This window comes from Carassius gibelio, chromosome A8, assembly GCF_023724105.1.
Source record: "Carassius gibelio isolate Cgi1373 ecotype wild population from Czech Republic chromosome A8, carGib1.2-hapl.c, whole genome shotgun sequence".
NCBI classification, from domain to species: domain Eukaryota; kingdom Metazoa; phylum Chordata; class Actinopteri; order Cypriniformes; family Cyprinidae; genus Carassius; species Carassius gibelio.
The window spans coordinates 10,543,447-10,567,150 of NC_068378.1; the positions used below are offsets into that span (position 1 = coordinate 10,543,447).

General features: G+C 38.2%; 3 protein-coding genes across 5 annotated transcripts; 2 read left to right on the top strand and 1 right to left on the bottom strand.

Moving 5' to 3' along the window:
• Positions 1-1,774: 1,774 nt before the first annotated feature.
• On the top strand, positions 1,775-10,552 carry LOC128018410 (RING finger protein 10). Its single transcript, XM_052603883.1, has 17 exons — positions 1,775-2,295; positions 3,742-3,932; positions 4,480-4,685; positions 4,820-4,910; positions 4,998-5,182; positions 5,356-5,492; positions 5,577-5,734; positions 6,342-6,470; positions 6,738-6,936; positions 7,071-7,204; positions 7,493-7,610; positions 8,063-8,164; positions 8,313-8,450; positions 8,523-8,602; positions 8,772-8,829; positions 8,990-9,160; positions 9,303-10,552. Exons 1-17 carry the CDS (start codon positions 2,154-2,156, stop codon positions 9,374-9,376), a joined length of 2,313 nt encoding a protein of 770 aa, XP_052459843.1. The 5' UTR covers positions 1,775-2,153; the 3' UTR covers positions 9,377-10,552.
• A 470-nt stretch (positions 10,553-11,022) lies between these two features.
• On the bottom strand, positions 11,023-17,480 carry LOC128018411 (putative aminopeptidase W07G4.4). The gene is made up of 16 exons (XM_052603885.1): positions 17,349-17,480; positions 16,438-16,479; positions 15,383-15,473; positions 15,145-15,293; positions 14,862-14,970; positions 13,687-13,808; positions 13,458-13,557; positions 13,301-13,376; positions 13,012-13,097; positions 12,828-12,932; positions 12,673-12,748; positions 12,467-12,585; positions 12,194-12,277; positions 12,027-12,084; positions 11,778-11,959; positions 11,023-11,671 (listed from the first exon to the last, which is right to left on the bottom strand). Exons 1-16 carry the CDS (start codon positions 17,357-17,359, stop codon positions 11,543-11,545), a joined length of 1,539 nt encoding a protein of 512 aa, XP_052459845.1. The 5' UTR covers positions 17,360-17,480; the 3' UTR covers positions 11,023-11,542.
• Positions 17,481-18,023: 543 nt separating this feature from the next.
• Positions 18,024-22,763, top strand: LOC128018413 (fumarylacetoacetate hydrolase domain-containing protein 2). 3 transcript variants are annotated; one of them, XM_052603889.1, is made up of 8 exons: positions 18,024-18,083; positions 19,303-19,565; positions 20,326-20,542; positions 20,640-20,699; positions 21,045-21,207; positions 21,292-21,400; positions 21,492-21,579; positions 22,577-22,763. In XM_052603889.1, exons 1-8 carry the CDS (start codon positions 18,033-18,035, stop codon positions 22,637-22,639), a joined length of 1,014 nt encoding a protein of 337 aa, XP_052459849.1. In that variant the 5' UTR covers positions 18,024-18,032; the 3' UTR covers positions 22,640-22,763. The 3 variants fall into 3 exon arrangements, with proteins under 3 accessions (XP_052459849.1, XP_052459850.1, XP_052459851.1); XM_052603890.1 differs by having other exon boundaries at positions 18,059-18,083; positions 19,364-19,565; XM_052603891.1 differs by lacking the exon at positions 18,024-18,083 and adding an exon at positions 18,090-18,266 and having other exon boundaries at positions 19,364-19,565.
• Positions 22,764-23,704: the final 941 nt, after the last annotated feature.

Consider the following 23,704-nt stretch of genomic DNA (forward strand, 5'->3'; position numbering starts at 1 on the left):
ATATATATATATATATATATATATATATATATATATATATATATATATATATATATATATACATATATTAGATCAGACTTTCCCTTACAATGCACACAATGCTCAATGTGCTTCTCTTTTATTTTAGTGGTGTTCAGAAGTCCGGCTCTTCCAATGTGAATATTGTGATACAAATAAAAATGGCTTATTAAAAATACCTCCATGATTTTGATGTCAAACCGTCACCCAGCCCCCTTTGAAAAAACTCCTGTAGTGAAATACCTAAACACCCACACTAGAGTGGCCCTGAAACGCTGCAGGACTCATCTGGTCTGCCCTTTCTTTCACCATGCACCTGCCTTGAGAACAGAGGCCAGAAGCTGCAGTGCTTCCTCAGCTGCTCACATGTTGGAGGTAAGAGAGCTTCAGCCTCCATCTGACACCAAACTCTCTTAGTGTCATCCATGCCCTTCCCTGATCTCTTCCACAGGAACGATTAGAACATGTCAGAAGTTTCTTGTAAAATATAACAGACAACAGCTCCACAGAACGCTGCTAGACTGCAGAACAGATAGTAAGTTCTCTGTTACATTACAGTCTATCCTAAAATATATACAGAAGCCTTTAGAAGCCATGCATTATTCTTTTTCCCTGATCTTGACTAAAATATTTTCTTTTCAGGATGACATATTTTTTTGTGTTCTTTACATAATGAAACAGTTGTTGTTTTTTCTCCGTGCCTATTAGGATCTTTTGCTGTAGACTAAAAACATTATGAATACAATACACAAATAAACTTCTGTTTTGCAATGTATAAAGTTACTGACAACAGATCACAAGTGTGTAATGACCAGCAGTTATCCAACATGACATGACATAAAAATCTGAAATATTCCATAAAAAAAAAAAAAAAAAATTAAGCACAAGACCAGTATATTTGTTTATTTTGGAAAACAAGACAAGTGGCAAAACATATATATCTGGAAATGCAATACTATAAACCTGTATGCGTTTTTTTTTCTTGCTGAATCCTCTGTGTTGAACAGAAGATAAAAAGAGTAAATAATTAAAGGTACTGAATTTTCATTTTTAATTTATGCTATTATTTTAATCTGCAAAGTTTAGAACCACTGATATAAGAGTCACACAAGCTCTCTTCCTGTCCACAACACATCCGAGAAACAGGAGGTGAGGAGAGCGATCCTAAGCTGCTCCCTGAGTAACGTCAGAGAGGAAGAAGCTGATGATGATGGTGATGAAGAGACCTAAAACCCCTAGAAACTTTGTTAGATGTGTAGTTCTTGATCTTGAAGGAATCATACAACCATGCAGTGATCAGGGAAATGTACTGATATTTTACGTTCTTTATAAAACTGACAGTAAAGGGTTAATGTAGAGTATAACATTTTTGATAAAACATTAATCATTTGTGTTTTTGTGTATTCTGGAGCATTTTGTGATTTGTAAAATGCAGTATATCATCCACATTACTGCTGTTACAGTGTGAACTCTGGCTATGTGCTGTGTAAGTCACGTGTTTGTATTTTCTCTGTACTGTTTAAAATATCTAATGCTGTTCCTTTTTGTTATGTGTCTAAACGTTTGTTTCAAGTAAACCAAGTGTCAACAACACTAGCAAAAATAGGACTATCTGTCTATAAGAAAAATGCGAGTGTGAGATTACCATAGACTGTATGGAGATTACATCACGTCTCGCAGTCAAATGCACCAATCAGATTGACAGAACCCGCGCATGCGCACTTCGTATCCCTGCCAGGTTTATAACCCTCATCCGGGTGTTTACGCTTCCCGTTTGGCGACCCGTCGCCATAAGTCAGACGTTATTTAGCTGAACCAAAATTTGGGTTAAAACCCATTTTTTCATCCGTTTTCCTCTTTTGGAAAGCGGTTAACGCCTTGTGGGGCGTAACACTTCCCACGCAAAGGAAAAACTACGCTTTCCAAGGGGCAAGGCCCCGCTTTTTGGGCACTTGTTTTTTTTTGTGCTAGCACACAGCTTTTTTAACGAGACATTTAGCTTGTGTCTCTGTTTTTCTCTCGGTTTGTTTGTGGTCAATATGTCGCCGTAATGGGGTCTCCGCGTTTGACAGAAATGAATAAGGGCCTTTGTCGCCTTACCTGCATTCACAACAGCCCGTTGTTCTCCCCGTTTCATGCTAGAGAGCTCGAAGGCTCTTTCCTCGGAGTTCGGCCTCAATATGGAGAAAAACCCAAACCTCAACAACAGCAGCTCGAAGATCCCGCCCCGCTCCAGCTCTACAGGCCCGTCTCCTGGAGACTCTAAAACCAAAACAGGTAAACCAGCGTCTCATAAACACACACACACAATATGGTCAGCTCTGAGGGGAAAGTGTGCGTGTTTGGGGGTCACGGAACGGTTTCGTTTGTGTTTGTCGAGATGACGTAGCCACGGCCAGCGATAGGACCGATCTTTGTATAATTAATAGAGAAAAACAAAACCTTTGTTAAGGGTCAGTGTTTTATCTGAAATGATTTTTTAAGGATGTTTGTTGGGATTTTTTTGTTTTCATTGGCTTATCAAATAAATCTAATCCATAATAAACTAACGTTATTTTACCTGTTATATAATGCTAATTATGTTGTAAATAAACTTAATGAATTACACACACCATTTTGAAATATGCGAAGTTAATTACATTTATATTTGGGCATTAGATATATTAATTAAACTTACAGCCTTTATCGTGGAATTTATAAACTCTTTAAACTGCTGTATTGTTTAGTGTGCTTAGTTTTTATTTAGTATTTATGAAACTTTCGTACTTTTTATTGGCTTTGCCATGAAAATAGCCTTAGCTGATGACATGGCAAAAAAATATAGTGATCCTTGTATTTAAAAAGCATTAAGAAATACTCATAATTTGTTGATGAATCTGGTAAATTAATACTTTTTTTCTAACTTGGTCAGACTGGGTTTACACCATGTGTTTATGTTATTCTGGTGACAGTCTCTGTCCGTGCATATATCCACCCAATATAAACTCATTTTCTTATAACACCAACATTAAGTGTTGTGTGTGTGAGTGACACTTATACAGTCAATCCAATATTAAAAATTAATTTCCCTAAACGAGCCTAAAACAAACAGAATTCCTTTGATATTCTTGATCTAACCAAGGGGGGGATTCATATTTGATCTTAGTAGCAGCTCAGATGCATGAGGATCATGGTCAGGATCTATTCTTGTCGTCAGCCTGCCATGTGACAGGAGAAACTCTTCAGTGGTGTATTGCCCTCTAGCTTTCAGATGGACCTAGGAAAGCCTCCAGCATATCAGAATCCAATCACTGTAGATAACTAAAACAGTGAGTGTTGTCTGTACTTTAGGTTCGGTAATGTTTTGATGTGGGCTTGTGGACGGCGGTTTCTGCTGCCGGATGATAAGCTGTGTGTGTTTACACCCCTGTGCTCTTATCATGTGGTCCTCTATAAAAACACTTTACGTGCAGCGCATGACTAGATTGATTAGCTAAGGCTGTGGAAATGTTGTCAAAAATAATGAAAAGCAAACTGCGGGTTTATTCCCGAAAGCGACGTAGATCTCGTTTCAGCTTGCTGAGGGGAAAAACACAAAGTTGTCAATATTGCAATGAAGAAAATGTAATGTCCTTTGAATTTTTTTTTTTCTCGAAGTTGCATGGACACCCTGTTATCAAGTGAAATGTTGTGCTTTGTTAACATGTTGATGTATTTTGAAATTTCCCTGCTCTGCTCTTTTAGATGGAAAGAATAATGGGGGCTCAAAGCGTTATAGCCGCAAGCGTGAGCCCACTTTGGCCAAGGCTGAGAGCTTTCTGGGCCCACGCCGCTCCCAGCCACATAAAAGCAAGAATTTTGATAAGAGACCCCCTCAGAGAGGTGGCGGAGGGGGGAGACAGTATGGACTGGCTGGTGGTGGAAGAAGAGAAGAGGTTTGTATAAATTAGCCTTTGGGTTATGATTCATTTGTACTTTCATGAAGGACTGTTCTTATGCTTCCTTATTGCATGTTAATGTGAAGATAGCAGAAAATGAGACTGAGTTTTTCCACCCTGCTCTACCTGTTTGAACCAGAGGTGGTACTTTTGGCTATGTCACACATGACCTTTCCAACGTGATTATGTAATAATGCTTGATGTCATAGACACGCAGGTGCAAGATAAGCATTTGTGGTTATAAATTTTAATTGTATTTTTTTAGAAAAATGAAGATTGTTTAGCTAGATTAGATCCTAATTCCTCAACTGGGATCGTGTAGGGACAATTGAAGCTGTAGTTAGGACTTTGGACAACCCACTGGGTCCCGGTGAAGTACATTATATGTAGAAAAATTCTGTAATGTTTTCCTCAAAAACCTTAATTTCTTTAGGACTGAAGAAAGAATGACATGAACATCTTAAATGACATGGGTGCAAATAAAGTTCTGGAAATTTAAATTCTGGAGTGAACCGATTCTTTAACTGTTGGATTCTGTCATTAGGTAGCAGAGAACCGCCGGGCAGAGTTTAGCCCGGCTCAGTTTGCTGGACCCAAAAAGATAAGTCTGAACCACCTGCTCAACTTCACGTTTGAGCCACGAGGAGGCCACTTTGGCTTCGGAGCTGATGGTCACTCCTGCTGGGGTCGCCGCAACAAGTGGGGTCACAAACACAAGCCCTTCAACAAGGAGCTTTTCCTGCAGGCTAAGTGAGTACAGCAGAATGTGTTGCAAACTTTTATACAAATTTATATTAAATCACATTTAACCATAGTCTGTGTACTGCACTGTTATGCTGATAAAAATGCCAAGCTGATGAGTGTATCTTCTACTTGTCCACCAGTTGTCAGTTTGTGGTAATTGATGATCAGGACTATCAAGCCCACTTCACTGATCCGGACACTTTGGTGGACTGGGACTGTGTGCAACAAGTGGTCAGTTCAGACTTCACACTTCCTTGTGCATCCTGTCATTGCCTTTCCTACAAATCTTTTTACATTTAATTGTCTTGTTCCACCCAGCGCATCTATAGTCACGAGGTGCCGTCTTGTCCGATCTGCCTGTATCCCCCTGTGGCAGCCCACATCACGCGCTGCGGCCACATCTACTGTTGGCCATGCATGCTGCACTACCTCTCTCTGAGCGAGAAGAGTTGGTCTAAGTGCCCCATCTGCTATGAGGCTGTGCACAGCGCTGATCTCAAGAGGTTCGTACAGAAAACACCTGTTAATATCTCTTGTTTGGTTTTTAAACTGTGAACTTCATGGTGTAGAAGTCTGTAATTTTATTTAAATTATCATCTGGTTTATAGAAGTGCCAACGTTTAGTCAATACATTCCAGTTTGTTCACTGTTGTCACTGAAACCGGTTAACTTGCAGTGTGGTGGCCATGGAGACGCGTCAGTACGTGACCGGTAACGTCATCACTATGCGTCTGATGCGGAGAGAGAAAGGATCGCTGGTGGCTCTTCCCAGCTGTCAGTGGGTGAAGGTGGAAGAGCCCATTCATTTTGGAGGTGAGACATTCTGCTGGTGGAGATAGACTCTTGTGGTGTTCACTTGAGTATGTCTTATTTGACATTTTCCTCTCTTTGTTGCAGATGTGCATTTGCGTGCATACTCCAAGCTGCTGCTGGCATCTCAGGAGCAGGTTTTGGGGTTGCTGGCTGAAGAGAGGGTCGCTCTCCAAACCCAGCTCAGCCAAGAGAAAGATGACCCACAGTCCTGCTTCATACAGAGCGCCTTACTGCAGCTTCAGGTACACACGCGTTCACGCTGGTGTATGAATGTTGGGGTGCACCAGCTGTTTTGACCCTTTTCCAAGTTACAAACCACTCAAACTTAAAACTAGTGAAAAAAGTCATGCTACTGTTTTAAAGATGTCGTTTGTATAGGTTGCTCAAAAAGTAATGTTAACAATAAAGGCATTTAAGAAGCCAAAAACTATACACCGAATTGTGTAACTCATTTTCTGTAATTTAATACCAAACTTGAATGTTTACATGCAGTTATCTTAAACATTTTCTGATTCATAAATAGTTTTTATAAAAACTGAAAACATACAATGATATAAAAAAAGGGAACGTTACATAACTTTGTTAAAAAGAAAAGTTACATTAATGGGATAACTGCATTAAAGCTATTTCAATGAATATTGAATTTAAGTTAATGTAGTTTATTGTAAAATATCCTTTATACACACACAATGAGAATTTTGGTTCACATCTTGAACAACTAACTTTAAAGATTTATAAACATTTTCTGCTTCATAAAAAGTTTATATTTTTTTACTTTAGTTATTTACTCCCGAGCACTGCACACAAACACACAACCCTTACATTTGATCTCTGATTCTGAATGAACAGGAGCGAGAGGAGGGTCTTTTGAAGGGAGGCTGTAAAAATGCTGGATTTGTTGATGGGGCAGACCTGAGGAAACTGTCTCTATCTGGACACTCCTCTCCAGAGGTGGTCAATAACCTCCCAAACTCAAAGGTCAGTAGAAACTGTGCTGCTTTCAGGTGTGAAGTTGAATAAATTGTCATTCGTTGTTTTTTACTCATAAGAAAATATGTTCACTCTCCTGAAACTCACATTTACTGCAAAGCGTTACATTTTAAAGCTCCCCTTTTTAATTTTAGAATGCTTATACTTTCATGTGGAGTTAAAACATTTTAACTTTTCTGTGTATGTTTTTAAAATTCAGTAGAATTTCAAGTTCTGGTCTCATTGCATGATATTTTATCCCATGTTCTACCACAGCCCATCCTGCAGTATGCTTCAGCGTTTGATGATGAGCTTCAGGAGGCTCATGAGGAGCCCGTGGAAGAGAGAGTTGATCAGAGTGTCCCTGAGGTGGCCGAAGAGATGCCTGAAAGAGCTGTGGAGGACAAGCCTGTAGAAGAGACACCTCAGGCCAGCCAGGCCGCTCATCATGGCCCATATTACTACTTCTATCAAGGTGGGTGTGGGTTTATGTGTTAATGATGTTTAAAGCTACTTCTCAGGTAACTTTTTTTTTTTTTTTTTGCATTTAAGCAATGAAAATGGAGACTAAATGTGATGTTTCCCCCTTTTTCTGTTTTGTTTTTGTAGCTGAGGACGGTCAGCAGATGTTTCTGCACCCTGTGAACGTGCGCTGTCTGCTGAGAGAGTACGGGAGCCTGGAGAACAGCCCTCACACGATCACGGCTAACGTAGTGGAGATTGATGGACAGACGGTCACTGAGGTACACACATCTCTTATTCTCACACAATCATGTTACTAGTGTAGTGGTAGCTGTTGTGAGAATGCGATACTAGTTTACTGCTTACTAAAAACTTTATACTAGAGTAAAAGAGCAGTGTGGTGTGGTGCTATCATGCCTAGTGTGTGAAGTCATAGCATCTCTGAAGCATGATCCATACATGTATTTCTGACTGGGGTACAGTTATATCATGCTCACAGACTCAAGTCTTGAACTGATTCAGTAATGTCTACCATTCAGAAACTGATGGACAGATTTCATAACTTTTAGGAAATTCGCCGTCGGCATCGTTACCTGTCTCACCTGCCCCTCACCTGTGAGTTCAGCCTGTGTGAGCTCAACCTTCAGCCTCCCGTTCTCTCAAAAGAGACCCTGGACAGCTTCGCAGGTACGTGCACGTAAACATGAAACTATGAAACCCCATCGTCACACCCACACAGATGAATAACAGACAAAGGCTGCATTTATTTGACCAAAGATACAGTAAAAAATGTAATATTGTGGAATATTGCTACAATTTAAAGGGACTCTTTTATATTTTAATACATTTTGAGCTGTATCTTATTCCTGTGATGGCAAAACAGAATTTTCTAAATTACGAGTCACATGATCCTTCAGAAATCATTCTAATATGGTGATTTGCTGCTCAAGAAACATTTACTATCTGTGCTGAGAACAGTTGTCCTGTCTAATATTTAATTTTTAAATGTTGTTTATTTGAAGAAGTAATTGTATTAAAAATAAATAATGTGTATATATATATTTTTTTTTTACATATTTATACAATGTACTGGTAAATGGTTCAATCCTATAAAAAATATATTATTCTCTTTCTGGCAGATGACTTGGAGAAACGGAAGCGCTTGAGGCAGAAGAAAGCAAGGGATGAAAAGAGAAGGGAGAAGAGGATTGAAATGGAGGAAAACAGGAAACATGGCAGATGTGAGAATTTAATTCCTCATGGCATGTGTTTTTGAGAAAACATTCACATTTTTATGAAACTAGACCATGTTTGATTGTAGAACATTCAGCTAGTATCAGGGTGTTGTGATTGGTTTGGTTATTGAATTTATTTTTGTGCGTTCTTCAGATCCAGAGGTGCACATTGGGCTTGAGAACCTCCAGCATTTTCCAGCTTTTGGATCTCCTCCTCAGAGCGACTCCCAGGTGCTTCTCCCAGAGCTCCTGCTGGGACCCCCGTCTCCTCTGAGCAGCAGTCCTTCATCAGGTAGCACTCGCTCTCTCTTGCAGTGGGCTTCAGTGGTTAGTCTTCTGTGCTTATGACCTGTTTTTCTTTCAGATGGAGTGATGTTTCATAATCTGAGTGAGCACAGTGTAGCCAGTGTGGAAGAAGATCCTCACTGCATGTCCTTCGCTCAGGTTTGCCTAAAGTACTCTTTCATGTTTAGAACAACAAAATAGGCAATTTTATAGCCTTCATTTGGTGGGAAAATCCTGACGAAAATGAAATTGAAACTTATTTTAAATAGAGTATCAAAAACAATGCCAGGTTGAGAATTGTCTAAATGTACTCTATTAATGTGTGCAGATGCTGAAAGATGGGAAAGCCCGTGTGGATGGTGGGCCTAAAACCACCCCAAAGAAAGGTGAGGGTACTGTCCTCATTTGACATGGCTGTTTGTTGTTGGCTCACAGGCTACACTAACTCCTAATAGCATAGTTTTGTAATCATTTTTAGTGGGTTGTAGTGACTTTATTAGAACCTTTAATATTAGTAGTAATTTTTTTTATGTGTTTCCTCCACAGCGGAGATGTTCCTGGCTCCTCCTCTGGCAGACAGTGATGATGGAGAGAGTGACGGCTCTGATCGGGTCCCTGTACCCAGTTTCCAAAACTCCTTCAGTCAGGCTTTCGAGCAGGCTTTGTCCCAGCTGGACCATGGAAATCAAACTCCAGCACAGGCTTTACCCATCCCTGGTGAAAACAATTATTCACTTAAATTCACCCCAAAATGCTAATTGTTATCATTTACTCAAAATAAAGTTGTTCCAGTTGAACTCTTTAACTACCTTTATTAAGTTTGGGACCCCATGTGACCTTTCTTCTCTCTACTTTATAGATGAGAAAGGGGGGAAGAAGAAGAAGAAAAAGCAGAAGCTTCTGTTCAGCACCTCTATGGTTCACACAAAGTAAACACTGAAGTCCACCCTTCACTCCTGTTTCTACCTTCTGCCTTATTCCTTCCCTATGCTTAGGCTTCATTATGACCCTCAACAGCAGTTTCGATCTCTTTTGTCATGCCCCTGTTGAATGAGACCCTCTGCGGGAAGTTCAATAGCTGCAGTGATTGTACACTTGTCCTGTGTTTCTTACAGAAGGGCCAGATGTGGAAATTGAAAAGCTCTAGATCAGGAATATTTCACATGGTGCTGTAGTTCATAGCTGCTATTTCAATATTATCCAGAATGAGAGTGGGGAAGAATGACATGGTTGTTGGTTATGGGTTGCAGTTATTTATTTTGGGGGGTCCCGAGGAAGCAGTCAGCCAGCTGCAGAAACGTCCTGTCCCTCCATCATATCTGTGACACCTTTGTCCTTCAACCATGGTGCTTTGAGTCTGGGATATTAAATTAAGCGCTGCTAGCAGCCAAAATAACCAACAAAGAGAAGAACCAGTGGTGATGATTTCGAGCATTTGAGTTCTTCTTCCTGTCTTTCACATGCACACAAACTATTCTGATTGTAACACATTCTTGTCTGTTTACAAGCCTCCACACATTTACTTCCTGTTTATTAACAAGCTCTGAGCTCTTGGTGTGAACTTAAGTCTGTATTTAACTCTTACCAGTTATTATCTCTCCAGCCTGAGAACTGCCTTTCACAATCAGACAATTGAATAAGTAAAATAAAATAAACCATTGTTCTGCTGGAATAGCTGAGAATTTAGTGGGTCTTTTAAAGCACTTGATTTTATTCGAACCTTCATTTATTCGCCAGGATTCAGAGCTGCTCACGTTCAATAGTGTTCAGATGTTAAAAGGCATCAAAGAGCAGCCGACTCTTTTATTTGCTACGTGTTCAGTGAAGAAAATATGTAAAGACAGAGAAAAGGCTTTATAAAATGAGGGTTTAATTTTTCTCTTTTTTTTTCCCTGATGAAACCTGTGATACAGATCCTGCATATAGGCTTAAGTTGAAATGAATAAAGGATTATGCACTGGCATTTTGTTTGTTTCGTTTAGAACTGATTTCATTTCACTTGCTAAAAAACAATTTTTTTTCAACATCTTTTAACAGAAATATTTTGGCTTTTCTGATTGTAATCTCAGATGGGTTTGCAATAAAATATTAAGAACAGGTTTATATTGATTTGGGTGTTTTCATAAAGTTTGTTTGATCCTTGTGTGCAATTATTTGGTTTATAATAGTAGCTTCTTGTTAAAAAAAAAAAAAAAATATATATATATATATATATAAAGGCAATTGCCTTTAAAAGCTTTTATAGTTAGTCTTTGCATGTTCTGTGTGTGCATGCTGTGTAAAAATGAATGTTGTCAATTTAATCCAAATGTAAAAGATGTATTTTTTTTTAAACAAATGTAGACATTTAAAACCTTGTTAAAATTATTAAATGTATTGTAATTATGGACTTATTAAAGTTAACAAAAAATATTTTTCTAATATTGATAATTGTAACTTTATTTGAGCATTTAAAATGTAGTTTAAAGCAAAATAGTAATTTAATAAAGCATTTTAGAGGCACATTTTGAATAGAATGTTCTGCTCTTAGTCGTTTTGTCAGTGAAGCATTACTATGGCATTTCATAAACTTTCACACATTTTCTATTCAGAGACATTTATTGTCATGGTCACACTGGACTGGATACAGAGGGCATCGTGCTCCTTTTTGTTAGCCAAAATGCTTTTGATTCCGGATTACACAAAAACTATACTATTACAAAATGGACAGTTGTACAGTATGCATTCTTTTTCTCTCAGTATGGCCAATAAAATCACTGATGTAAATTCACTGTCAGTCACTGGCTCAATTTCCCCACTTCTTCTTCCATGTCAGTTCAACTCAGAAACTAGAAGGCTAAATGGTAAGAACCGAAATAAAACACTTTGGTTTGGTTCATTTGTATAGAAAATAGCAGAGGTTTTTAAGGATGTGAAGAGATGCATTTATGGAGCATCAACAAGATGAGAAAATGGACTTCAAGATGGGATAGAAGAAGCAGAGGTCATGGTTTGCCCCAGTGTCAGACGGAGCGGATATGAAAGCCATTAAATCGAGAAACTGAATTAGACGGAAATAACTGAAATAATGAAGGACCAGACAAATCACAGGACGTCAATTTAAAGCTCCAGGTAATTTGCTGCCATGGCAATAATTGGGGCGCCTGTGGGGACACCAGGGAAGGGACCGCTGGATCCAGCAATGTCGATATGGGAGTAAGGCAGAGGTTTGTCCGAGTCCACTCCATGCTGTGGGACAAACATTTAGATGGTTAATGTTTATATTTGAGCAAAAATGTTACATCTTAAATAAATCCTGAACAGATAATACACCCATTTTTTTGTTTTTGTCTACCTTATCCAGTCCAGAAGCCATGATGAGGAAGGCAGCAGGCGCCTGGTGTCCCCGCGGCGTGGCGGACGAGGGCAGATTATTAGACTGCAGGATCTCTTCATACTCAGACTTCCCTTTGTGGAACTCGTAATCCTCTCGACGAATGGTGGACACCTCAAACAGATCCCCCAGCATCTCTCCCGCTGCCACACAAACAGATTTCAGACACATGAAGCCACTTTTATGTTAGCAAAAACAAACGCTTCTTACCTTTCTGCCACTGCAGAGCGTTCCCTGAGCGTTGAGCAGCACCGTTATCCATTATGATCTACAGTGACACATGGAGAGTCATGATGGAAATGGTCAAACACATGTGTGAGGCACATTGTGTTTCCTCAGCCTTCAGAAGTTATGTAGGAGTATGTTGAAGTACTCACGGAGTAATGAGGTCCCATGGCTCTGATAGCATGTCCTGTCAGAGTGGCGATCGTGAAGAGCTGAGGAGACACCTCCTGCAACGCCTAAAGAAGCACACAAGAGGTCCACACTGCTGTGAGCGTGTAAGATATGCATGAATAGCATGCAGCTGCATGAATAGGTGATCAGAAATCCAGTAGGAGATCTAGACAGGTGGAGCTGGGGGAGGTGGAGGGTTTCAGAGGAACTCTACTGTACAATGCTTTAGAGCATAGGCTGAATTATGGAAGTACCTGCTCCTTCATCTCACAAAGCAAGTCCACCATCACCATTCTTCCTTCAGCATCAGTGTTTCCAACTCGGATTCTACGACCAGCACGAGACACAACCAACTCATCTGCTACATAACAATCTGCCAAAGGGTAAAATAAATAATAGATGACCCACATTTAGCAACAGACACTCAAACTGGACAAAACATGCACCTAAAATTGCGTACCAGATCCGACACTGTTCCGCACCATTGCCATTGCACCCACAACCTTCAGGTGTTTGGGCTTTACTTTGGCTAAGATCTTAAAAAACAAACATACGTCAGTATTAGACACTAATATTCTCGTCAGTAATATGAGCAGGTGCATATGTGATCAGTACCTGGAAGAAGCCAGCAACAGCTGCAGATCCACATTTATCTCTGTGCATCCCAGCCATGATTCCTCCGGCCTTGATGTCGGCTCCACCGGTGTCATACGTGATGCCCTGCAGCAACATATAACATTCATACGTGCTGGAAACACTTCTATCCTGGGTGTCAGAATACAGTCATCCTAAACCTCACCTTGCCAACCACCATGAGGGTCTGCCGGATGGGTCCTTCCCCGCAGTACAGCAGCTTGATCACTCGGGCCTGGTGACGCGGCACAGCTGAAGCACAAACATGAGTCTTAACAGCACTTTATATAACACAACACAATAATAATACCCAGAACTGGAGTCTCTCAGAAAACACACAAAGCTCTCAAAAACACACAAAGGTGGTCATGGCTATTATTTATTTACATTTTTGGATTAAATGGCAATGAAAATAAGTTCAATATTTGAAGAAAAAAAAAAAAAATCAGTCTTACTGTTAGCACAGCGGTTGACTGCAGCCAGACAGGGATACTCTTTCTCTAGAGTATTCAGATCACTCACTACTGTCACCTATGACATGCAGACGAATAAAGCATGTTAGTTCTTACCGAGATGAGACCGAGAGCTTTAAATGCTCACATAAAGTCTCACCTTTACAGGAGTATCCTTGAAAACCGCTTGCACATATTCAGCTGCGCGAGGGGCAGCCATTCGCTCCGGGTCAGAGCCACCGATGTCACGATAGACAAGCCTATACCATCCACAAATGAGCTATTTTTTTTATTTTTGTACACAATGGATCCTCTGAGGTATCTGGTCAATCCAAAATCTTTGGATTAAAAATGCTAAAAGAAATCATTGTTTCCACGCAGACTCGTACCTGCCGCTCTCCAGAGCAGTGGCCAGCTCAGTCATGGCTTCTCCCTTCGTCCGGTCCTTCGCCCAGACGCCCAGCACGGCCACCTTGTGAGGGGACGACTTGTGCTCCCTCACCTCTAGAGGCTGAAGATGACACAGAAATATAACTAGATTACACTGACACCGACAAAGAAGAAAAGTTCAAAAATAGAGAACAAAGAAGCAGAAATAAAAGGGCACTAGTCCCAGTGTTATTTTAGTAATATCTATATACAATTATAGTATGAGCGTATTTTCCAGGCTATAAGTTGCACTTTTTTTTCATAGTTTGGCTGGTCCTGCAACTTATAGTCAGGTACGACTTATTTATCAAAATTAATTTGACATGAACCAAGAGAAATGAACTAAGAGAAATGAACAAATAGAAACATTACCATCTCTAGCCGCGAGAGGGCACTCTATGCTGCTCAGTGCTCCTGTAGTCTACACTGAAGACATAGAGCGCCCTCTCGTGGCCGGAGACGGTAATGTTTTCTCTTGGTTCTAAATGAATGCAACTTACATACGTTTTTTTTTTCTCATCATGACATACTTTTGGACTGATGTGACTTATAGTCCGAAAAATATGGTAATTAATAAGTTGGCTTGGATGTTATTTTTATATTTTCAGCTTTTCATTTATTTCAAGTTTAATTTTGTTGTGCTTCTTAAAATGTGTGTGTGTGTGTGACCATGGACTACAAAACCAATCTTAAGTCGCTGGCGTATATTTTAACAATATCCAAAAATACATTGTATGGGTCAAAATTATTGAATTTTCTTTTGTGCCAAAAATCATTACAATATTAAGAAAAGATCATGTCCAATTTTCCTACCATAAATATATCAAAACATAATTTTTTGATTAGTAATAATATGTATTGCTAAGAACTTCATTTGGACAACTTTAAAGGCGAATTTCTCGATATTTAGTTTTTTTTGCAGCCAACAAAATGACTAGAACTGAAAAAAAGTACTTAAGTACAATATTAACAGTTTTAGTTAATTATATCAACACTGTGAAAAGATATATTTGAGGAAATAACTTTTTTAGGATACTGAAATTTTGATATGTAACCATTCTGATGTTTGATTGAAATGAAGAGAAAATTATATATATATATATATATATATATATATATATATAAAGTTTCTCACTGTGTAGAGAACATGCAGGGCTCCTAGAACAGCCGCCAAGGTATTCTTAGCATAGCTGCTGTGTGGAGGACAAACCAGCAGAGGACGCTGCATGCCAGCTTTCAGAGCCCTATAACAAAATATAATCAGATCAACACCATAAAACCTTTAGTCGTGTAAAAATGATTTTTCGAAGAGAGATATGTGTCCTAGAAGAACATGATGCTAAGGGCACACACAGAAAACACAGTGTTGTTTTGACAGGACGAACGTCGATCATTACACATCATGTTTGCATAAGCACCTCTTAATGCCATTAGCAGCAGCATCACTGAACCTCCGAACATCATCATAGTCCCGATTCACTGGACCAGTGCACGCAAACACCACTCTGTTTCCAGGGAGACCAGGAACCTTGACCAGCACCACCTCTTCACCGATGCAGCAGTCCACCTGAGTGTGACACGGGGACAGATGTGTGCAATAAAAAGATATGCATGTAAACCACAGGGCTGATTAGTTGTTTGTGGAGCTGAACTGACTGCGCTGTAGTCCTGTAATGGTGCTTTCAAACACTCCAGCTCATCAGGGAGCTGCTCATGACTTTGGCATATTAAGATAATGCCATCAAAACTGCAAAAGAGAAGAATAATCCAAATGAACCTTCATAATATATAGAAATATAGAACTGCAGAATAGCAGTGCTGTAATTACTCACTATTACACTGCAAAATAAATAAATTATAATTTATATATAGTTGTCTTTTTTCTCTGGTATAAAACATTCTTAAAACCACATTAACAGAATTGTGAAGCAGAATTGTGAAAGATATTTTTTTCAGAACATATACCCAACGGTCAGTGTTTTTTTGTTGATAACTAAACCTAAAATTAAAATATAAAACATTTGTTTTGTTCATCGAAATAAATCTGAAACATAATAAAATATAAATATGAAAATCTTAAACTAAATTTATCTAAAAAAAGATTTCTAAGATATAGTTGTTACAAATTTAATAAACAGGCTTAATAGAAATATAAAATATATAAAATGTCAAAAGCAAATACCAAAATTGCTAAAAGGTAAAATTTAAATGAAAGTTAAATATATAAAAATAAAAGCTAATAAAAAATATATTTATTAGTAAACACTAAAACTGTGTTAAAAAAATACTACTCAAAATGTTAATAAACACTTAATAAAATTAATAAAACGTTATGGAAATATTTGTATAACAATGTTGATTTTATGCTTAAAACTGAAAAACGGACTTGCCAGGGTGTGCATGTGGTTTTATGTAATTTTACTGATAAGTCAGGCCAAAAATACATATCTTAATGTGTAGTTCAGTTTACAGAGGGCTAAACTTGAGACAATAAAGACAATCAACCCTACTTTTGACATCAGTTATCAGAAAGCGGTCTAAAGTCTAAAGTCTCTGTGTTGTTGATTGTAACGCAGTCAGTTCAGAGAAAAGCAGCGATGATGGATTCATTAGAAATCACAGTTCCTCTGATGGTAATGTGATGCTGACAAGTGATCTATCATGCTCGTTCATGAGTCCACAAACACACATCATGACAGAGATTTACTAACTTCGGGTCCTTGCAGTCAGCGGTGCACTGGAGAGGCTGGACACTGGATTGAAGAAAAGATACAGAAAAGATTAAAAGCTTTACTAATGTAAATTCATTGCAGCTGCTCTCACTATTTTTGATAATGTTTGATTAATATTTAAGTGTCTTTTGGCATGAGTAGTGGGGTCCAAAGGACTGAAATTGAGACCATGCTTCTGTTTTGCAATTTATATTAAAAAGAAAAAAAAATCCCCCACATGTAGTGCTTACTGAAACATTTAGGAAGAATAAATCACTTGCACCTTCAACAACCACAGTTCCTCCCTGCTGATATGACAAATTGAAATAACTTACTTCTCATATTTCAAATATGTATTCAACGTCGTCATCAGCAAAGATAATCTGTTCTGCTGAAACTGTTATTTAATTATGCTCCATGAATTTAGGACTCTAACTGGGAGACTTAGCTTCAATAAAATCCATAATAATAATAAAATTGATAGATGGTATATTGGTTTCATTCTGCTTTTTAAAGGCCGAGAATTCATGAGACTGATCACATACGATTAATTCAAACGCAGCAAGAAACGGATTAAATAGACGATCTCTACTGAACAAGTTAACACATCTGTTTTAACCCTCTCAGGCTCAAATTAAGTTTTAGTAACAAGTTTTTAGTACTCCAGATACATAAAATATGTATCTGGAGTAATAAGGTAGTTAGTTTTTAACTGTTGCAAATCAGCAACGCCTGCCTTGAGAGGGTTAATAGCTATGCATGATCTAGCTGTTAGCAATTATCACTTCAAATGATTTCAGTTGAACAGATCCAGATGTGCAGTGACAGCGGAACACTCAATATACCCCCCGAAATCAGCGGTATTAATAAAAGTGATTTTAAACCTGAGCAGTTTTAAATAACCCTCTTACTTTACAGACATCTTCACGGCTCCTTCCCTTCCCTCGCCCTGCAGAAGTGAAATCTTGATGTCAGCTGACAGATTTCTCTAAGACAAATCACATGACCACTGAAGAGATGTGGAAATGTAGCTTTTCAGAACGCTAATGGAATACAATGCACATCAATTGTGGAATAAATATATTAACTTTTTGTTTTAAACGTGCGATTTTTAATATGTATTTCAGTGTTTTAACTCACGCGCCCATTTCCTTAAATTATATCTTTGTGAACAAAACATCCATTAAACTACAAAATAAAACCGGAAATCACAGTGACGTGAAGTCCGACTCATTTTTGAGAATCGGTTCTTTCGAACAATTCATTGCAAACCGGATCAAAAAAATGTTTTTGATTATTTTCGTGCCACTGGACACATGTAGCACACACGACTGCTTATTAAATTTTATTACAATCGATGATAGTTTATTGTATTCTCACGTGTCCCATGTAATTTAATAACTTTAAGAAGAATACATTTTTCATTAATAGTAGATAATAATAAAATAAATGTACACTGTCAGCTTATATATATATATATATATATATATACAATGTTTTTCTGAACATTCCATCAAGGACTTTGATCACAGTTGAATCCTCGTGAATCAGAGAACCTGTTCAACCGATCCAATCAAAAGATCCGACTCAAAAGAATGACTCTTCCACGAATCCGGACATCAAGAAGTCACGTGACAGAGACTACAGTGAGTGTGAGCAGTCTTGTGTCAAAGTACAAAGATTGTGTAATTTGAGTTTTACAGTACGATGTAATACGAGTATGCGAGTAACACATTAAACCTCAAACAGATCATTTTGCAATTGTTATTTTGTATCTTTTTTGTTACTTGCATGATCAAACCTGCTGCTTTTCTGTGCACCAAGATCAGGTAGGAGTCACACAGCATTACAGGAAGCAGGGGAAGTAACCTCTTATCTGCACTGTCTTGCATGATTATCTTATTTCTAACGATAAACGTTGTCTTAAGCAATCAGTAATTTGCTGCTGTTGAACTTTTGTTACATAATCATAGATTTGGTCTACCTCGCTCCCTTAATCTGAAATAATGCTCTCTTCAGCGCACTGCGGAGTTGTTCATCTATCACTTATTTATACATGGTATCAAACATACATGCTTGTGTTACACAGCAAGTCCAATGTCCAACTGTGAAGGCCCAGTGATTAACAGCTTTAAGTATGGTGTTTTATGCAAAACGAGGTCGATTTTTCTTTTGTGTATAAATATAATTTACAAACGTGCAGATTTGTTAAAGTGGCTCCATGTTTTGTGGCATTAAAAAATAATTTTATTTAAATTAAAATGCCATTGAAATAAATCAGCGTATGGATTAACACCCCTTGAATTTAGTTTGGTATAATTTGCTTAAATGTATTTCATTGTTTATTATTTTGTATTTAATATATATATATATATATATATATATATATATATATATATATATATATTCAAAGTATGTTGCTTGGATTTAGTGCATTTATTATTTGAAGAGGTTTAATTAAGGTTAAAAACTAGCTGTTCTGTGCATCACCCCTTTAAAAAGATTTAGATTCAGCATGCAGAATTAAAATAACTTGCAAAATCATTCATTTGAATTCACTACAGACTTGCTAATCTCTATACAGATATTATAGATGCATTATCCACGTTATAGATTAGTGCACTGCTTACACAATGTTTTAAATCAACACGCCAGATGTCACACTTCATGAATCTGTGATTTTCTATCCCTTCAATATGACTTTGCTGTTATATATGTGCTTAAATATGATATTTGTGACTCTATTTGAAGGGTACGTTGTTTCTCCTGTCATCTTGCACCTCTTGGTATGTCTGTCCATTTCTCTCTTTCACTTCTGTAAGTCCTTTCTTCTGTCTGTCTCTCTTTCCCTGTGTTTTCTAATAGATGAGATTTCTGGGGATCTCTCAGCTCAGTTTGAGGAGACTCAATGCCGTATTCTCTGCAGGCACCGTCAGAGGCACCGCAAGCTCAGCCGCTATGAGACTCGTCCAGTTCTGTCACAGAGGAGGCGAGGGGGGCGTCAGAGTCGGGCTGGAGCAGGCAGGAGGTCAGGGGGTCATTGATCTGAAAGCCTTCGACCCATCCATGCCATCCACTATGAGAGAGTTCCTAGAAATGGGGGAAAAGGGAATGGAGTGTGCCAAGAGGTGTTAAGAGTGCACACTGTAACACAAACTACACACACTCAGCAGAGAGAGCACTTACTTTACAGTCACTCGCTTAATAATACACCAGTCATGTCTGGATATATTCATTCTAAAATGCAATTAATACATACAATACACCTCTTCATTGTTTTTTTGTTTTTTTTTAAATATAATTTATTAATATTTAATTTAGGAATGCTTTAAATTTATAAATACATATTGATTTTATATTTTTATTGTGGGGGCATGAAGTAAAAAAAAGTCTGATAAAAAAGGGTGATACAACTGTTACTATTTCAAAATAAAGAAAGAAAATCATTAAAAATGTAATTCTTGAAAATATAATCAAGTAGTTTAGCATTAATCTTTTATTACGCCCCATATTCAATTTTGTGAAATATAATTTTCTTAATAATTATATTTATATATTATAATTATATATTAAATATTATTTAATATTTAATAATTTTAATATTTAATATTTATATTTTAATATTTACAAAAACATTCTGCAGTCATGTGGTGCAACCAACAGGCAGAAACATGCAAAGATGATTTTTTTCTTAAAGTACTCCTGCAAGGTCAAGAAGACACTTAAATAACTGATAATTTAACATTTTTTGCGACCAAGAAAGGTCAACTCAGGTTGCACCATGTCATTTGGAATGACTCCCCAAAAATCTAATATTTATAAGAAATGTATTACGTGTAGAAAGAGTCAAGAAAATAGCATTTCTTCACTTTCATCTCTCGCTCTCAGGGCTTTGTCCAGCGGCCAGCATGTAGTGGCAAGGTCAGAGGTCAGGCTGCTCTCTCCAGTGACCGGCCCAGAGAAGGTGGTGTGTGTTGGTATGAATTATAAAGACCACTGCCTAGAGCAAAACGCCCCGATTCCTAAAGAGCCCATCATATTCAGCAAGTTCCCCTCCGCCATCACTGGCCCTTATGATGACATCGTTCTCCCAGCGGAGAGTCAGGTGAGTTTCAAACCGACGGCCGGGGTCACTTTAAATGAACAGTGTATATTGAAAATGTAGCTGTACTGTTATCACATCGTTGCGGCTCAATTTACAGGAAGTGGACTGGGAGGTGGAACTTGCCTTCGTGATTGGACGGAAAGGGAAACATATTAAGGTATTAAAAGGGTTATTTATATATCCATCTATTGACGTATGAGTATTAAAATGCAAATTTTCTGTTAATTGATTATATTGAGAAGGCAAAAGTTCTTTTAGAACAATTGTAAAAACACTTGTTGGTTCAGTATTACTAACAGTGAAATCTTCACTGATTTTTATAAAGTAAATTTAAGAATAACTTTTACATTGTTCGTACTGGACTGAAGCAACTTTACTTGATCCATTTACAGGGTTAAGTCAGTAAAGAGTTTAAGTCAGCGTTCTAGAAGCAGAGCATTTCTTGTTTCATTCCCACAATTGCTTCAACCTTATTTGAAATTAATGTATCTGTTTGTCTCAGGAAGAGGAGGCTCTTTCCTATGTTGCAGGTTTCACTGTAGCGAACGACGTGAGCGCTCGTGATTGGCAGATGAAGCGCAATGGAAAGCAGTGGTTGCTGGGAAAAACTTTCGACACATTTTGTCCACTCGGGCCAGCGCTGGTTACCACTTCAGCGCTCAAAGGTACTTAAGAGATAGATGTATTTGACAGTTAATACTAGCACTATTTCTGGTCACAGATCAGATCAGTCTTACTTGTTCAAGCAGATGTTCATAACCTGGGTGTCCGCTGTCTGGTGAATGGGGCCGTGGTTCAGGACAGTAACACCAATCAAATGATCTTTCAAACGGAGAAGCTGGTCGCCTGGGTTTCACAGTAAGCCAGATCCCTTGAAAGCATCCTTGCTGAGTGAACATGAACATTTAATTTGTATACATTTGCTTCTCAAACGGGTGTTTTTCTGCAGGTTTGTGACACTTTGTCCCGGTGACGTGTTTCTGACCGGAACGCCTCCAGGTGTGGGGGTGTTCAGAAATCCACCTGTGTATCTAAAGGTGAGCTCTGCTAAAGGAAAATCAATGCATATTTCAACATGGCCGGCTTCGCGTCATAACCCACAATCAGTGCACCTGGCAGGCTGTTAACACCCGCTTACAGCCTTACCTGAACCCTTTGTTTTGACACGCAGATAAAGTTCGGCTGATTCCCTTCTGTTCAAACAGTCCTGAACGTGTGGCTGACACTGACACAATGAGAACAGCTGAAATACACAACAACACACGAGCAGCTGTAATGCTCTTATTAATGTTGTCATGATGTCAGTTTGCCGCTTAAAAAGAAAAAAAGGCACATTTAACAGGCACTGGCTTCAGTAGTTAAGCTTTCTAGTGACTGCAGAAAAACCTTGTTTTGGTTCAGAAACTTTTTTTCCCCTTTTTCACAAACAGTGATTCTGCAGAGAAGGATCTTTCCTTGTTTGTTGTGCAACAATCTTTAAACTGCTTGCTAATGATAGGCAGAGCTACACTTAGAGCTTTTTTTTATTTTATAAAAGTTGCATAGTGTTAGCTTTGATAATAATATTTGAAGCAACTCCTCAAACCTTGAGAACAGCAGCTGTTTGTTAAATCTAAAACCTTCATTCTTCAGTCACAAACAGTGATGTTCATTCAGTGTGCAGCAGACGTGCCCAGGAGAAAAGCAGCCGTCACGCCACACGTCATTTACACCAAATAAGAGCTTGTTAGAAAATAACTGACATTAATCCTGTGTGATTAGAAATGCAATTTACACAATAGCAAAGTGTTAGTTCCTTTAGAAGCGGTTACATTTTGACTCATATGATTGGCTGGAGAATGTAGCGTCACATTTAAATTGATCTGATCCACTGAGGTTTACAAGCGAACGCGTCCAACTGGGTAGAGCATCTTTAAATCGTTTGAGAAGCTGTTAAAAACTTTCTCAAAAAACATTTAGGATTTCATTATATGACTGCTGTATTTACTGAAGGTCAGTTTCCTGTGATGAAGTGATTTTAACGCTGTGTTTCAGAGGGGAGATGTTGTGGAGTGTCAGATCGACGAGATCGGATCAATACAGAACACAGTCGTCTAACAGGAAGATCTACATGATTCAAGAGCCACTACTGCATGTATAATTATTTCATATTGACATCATAAAACATAGATTAGTTTTTAACAGAAGGCAATAAACATTATGCTCTGGGCCACTTTTATAATGCAGCCTTTTATTCTCATCATCAGTGTGAAGTGAGTGTTAAACTGGGGATTTCATCATCAGGTTTCCAGTAGAGGGCATTACTGGCCTGCGTACAGTAGCCATGTTATCTATTCTCAGCTTGAGATAAATAGGCTTTTGAGTATTATGATGAAACAACTAGCAACAGATGTTTTCTACTTTATCGTGACGTACATCAGAGTATAATGGCTCCATTGGAAGATCCACGGAACTTGGATCCATTGTTCACTAATTGAATTTGGAGATGTGGGTGTTAGACTCCAAAAAAAAAAAATATATAATAATAATAATTATGTGAGCTTTCAGTCAAATGCAGGAAAAGAAGCAAAGCAAAAAGCCAAGAAAAAAAGAGTTTAAGCAGAATAAATGATTGGAGAAGTCCAGTGTTTGTCACCAGATAGAAGTCAGTTGCTTTACAGGAAAACTGAGTTTTACATTTTGATGAAATTAATAATAATAATAAAAAAAACAACTTGGATAAATAGTTCACAATATAAGATGCATTCACAAAATAGATAAGGTGAATTTTCATCTCATGCCAACTCTAAAACATTTGAATGTAGGAATGAAAGTGATCTTTAAAGGAAAGTTAATCAAGTCAATCCCTGAGAGCTGCGGCCAACTGTTAATTATCAGCCCATGTTGTTTCTTGTTAATCACCTTATTCTTTTCCCATCTCCTTAGCTGTGTGTGTGTGTGTAGTAAGTGGATGGATTGTCTGGGTGCCTCTAGGGAGCTTATTCAGCACTTGTGCAATAGAAGCAGCAGCCGTCCATTAGTCTTTGTGTTAGATGCACCCGGTCAAAGCCACTCACTCGTGTGTTGCTCAGAATTAAGATCCACAAGAACGATGGTTGTATGCAAATGCACATTTACTCAGGAACTGTTCTCATGTTGCATGGATGGGTGTTTATGTGATTG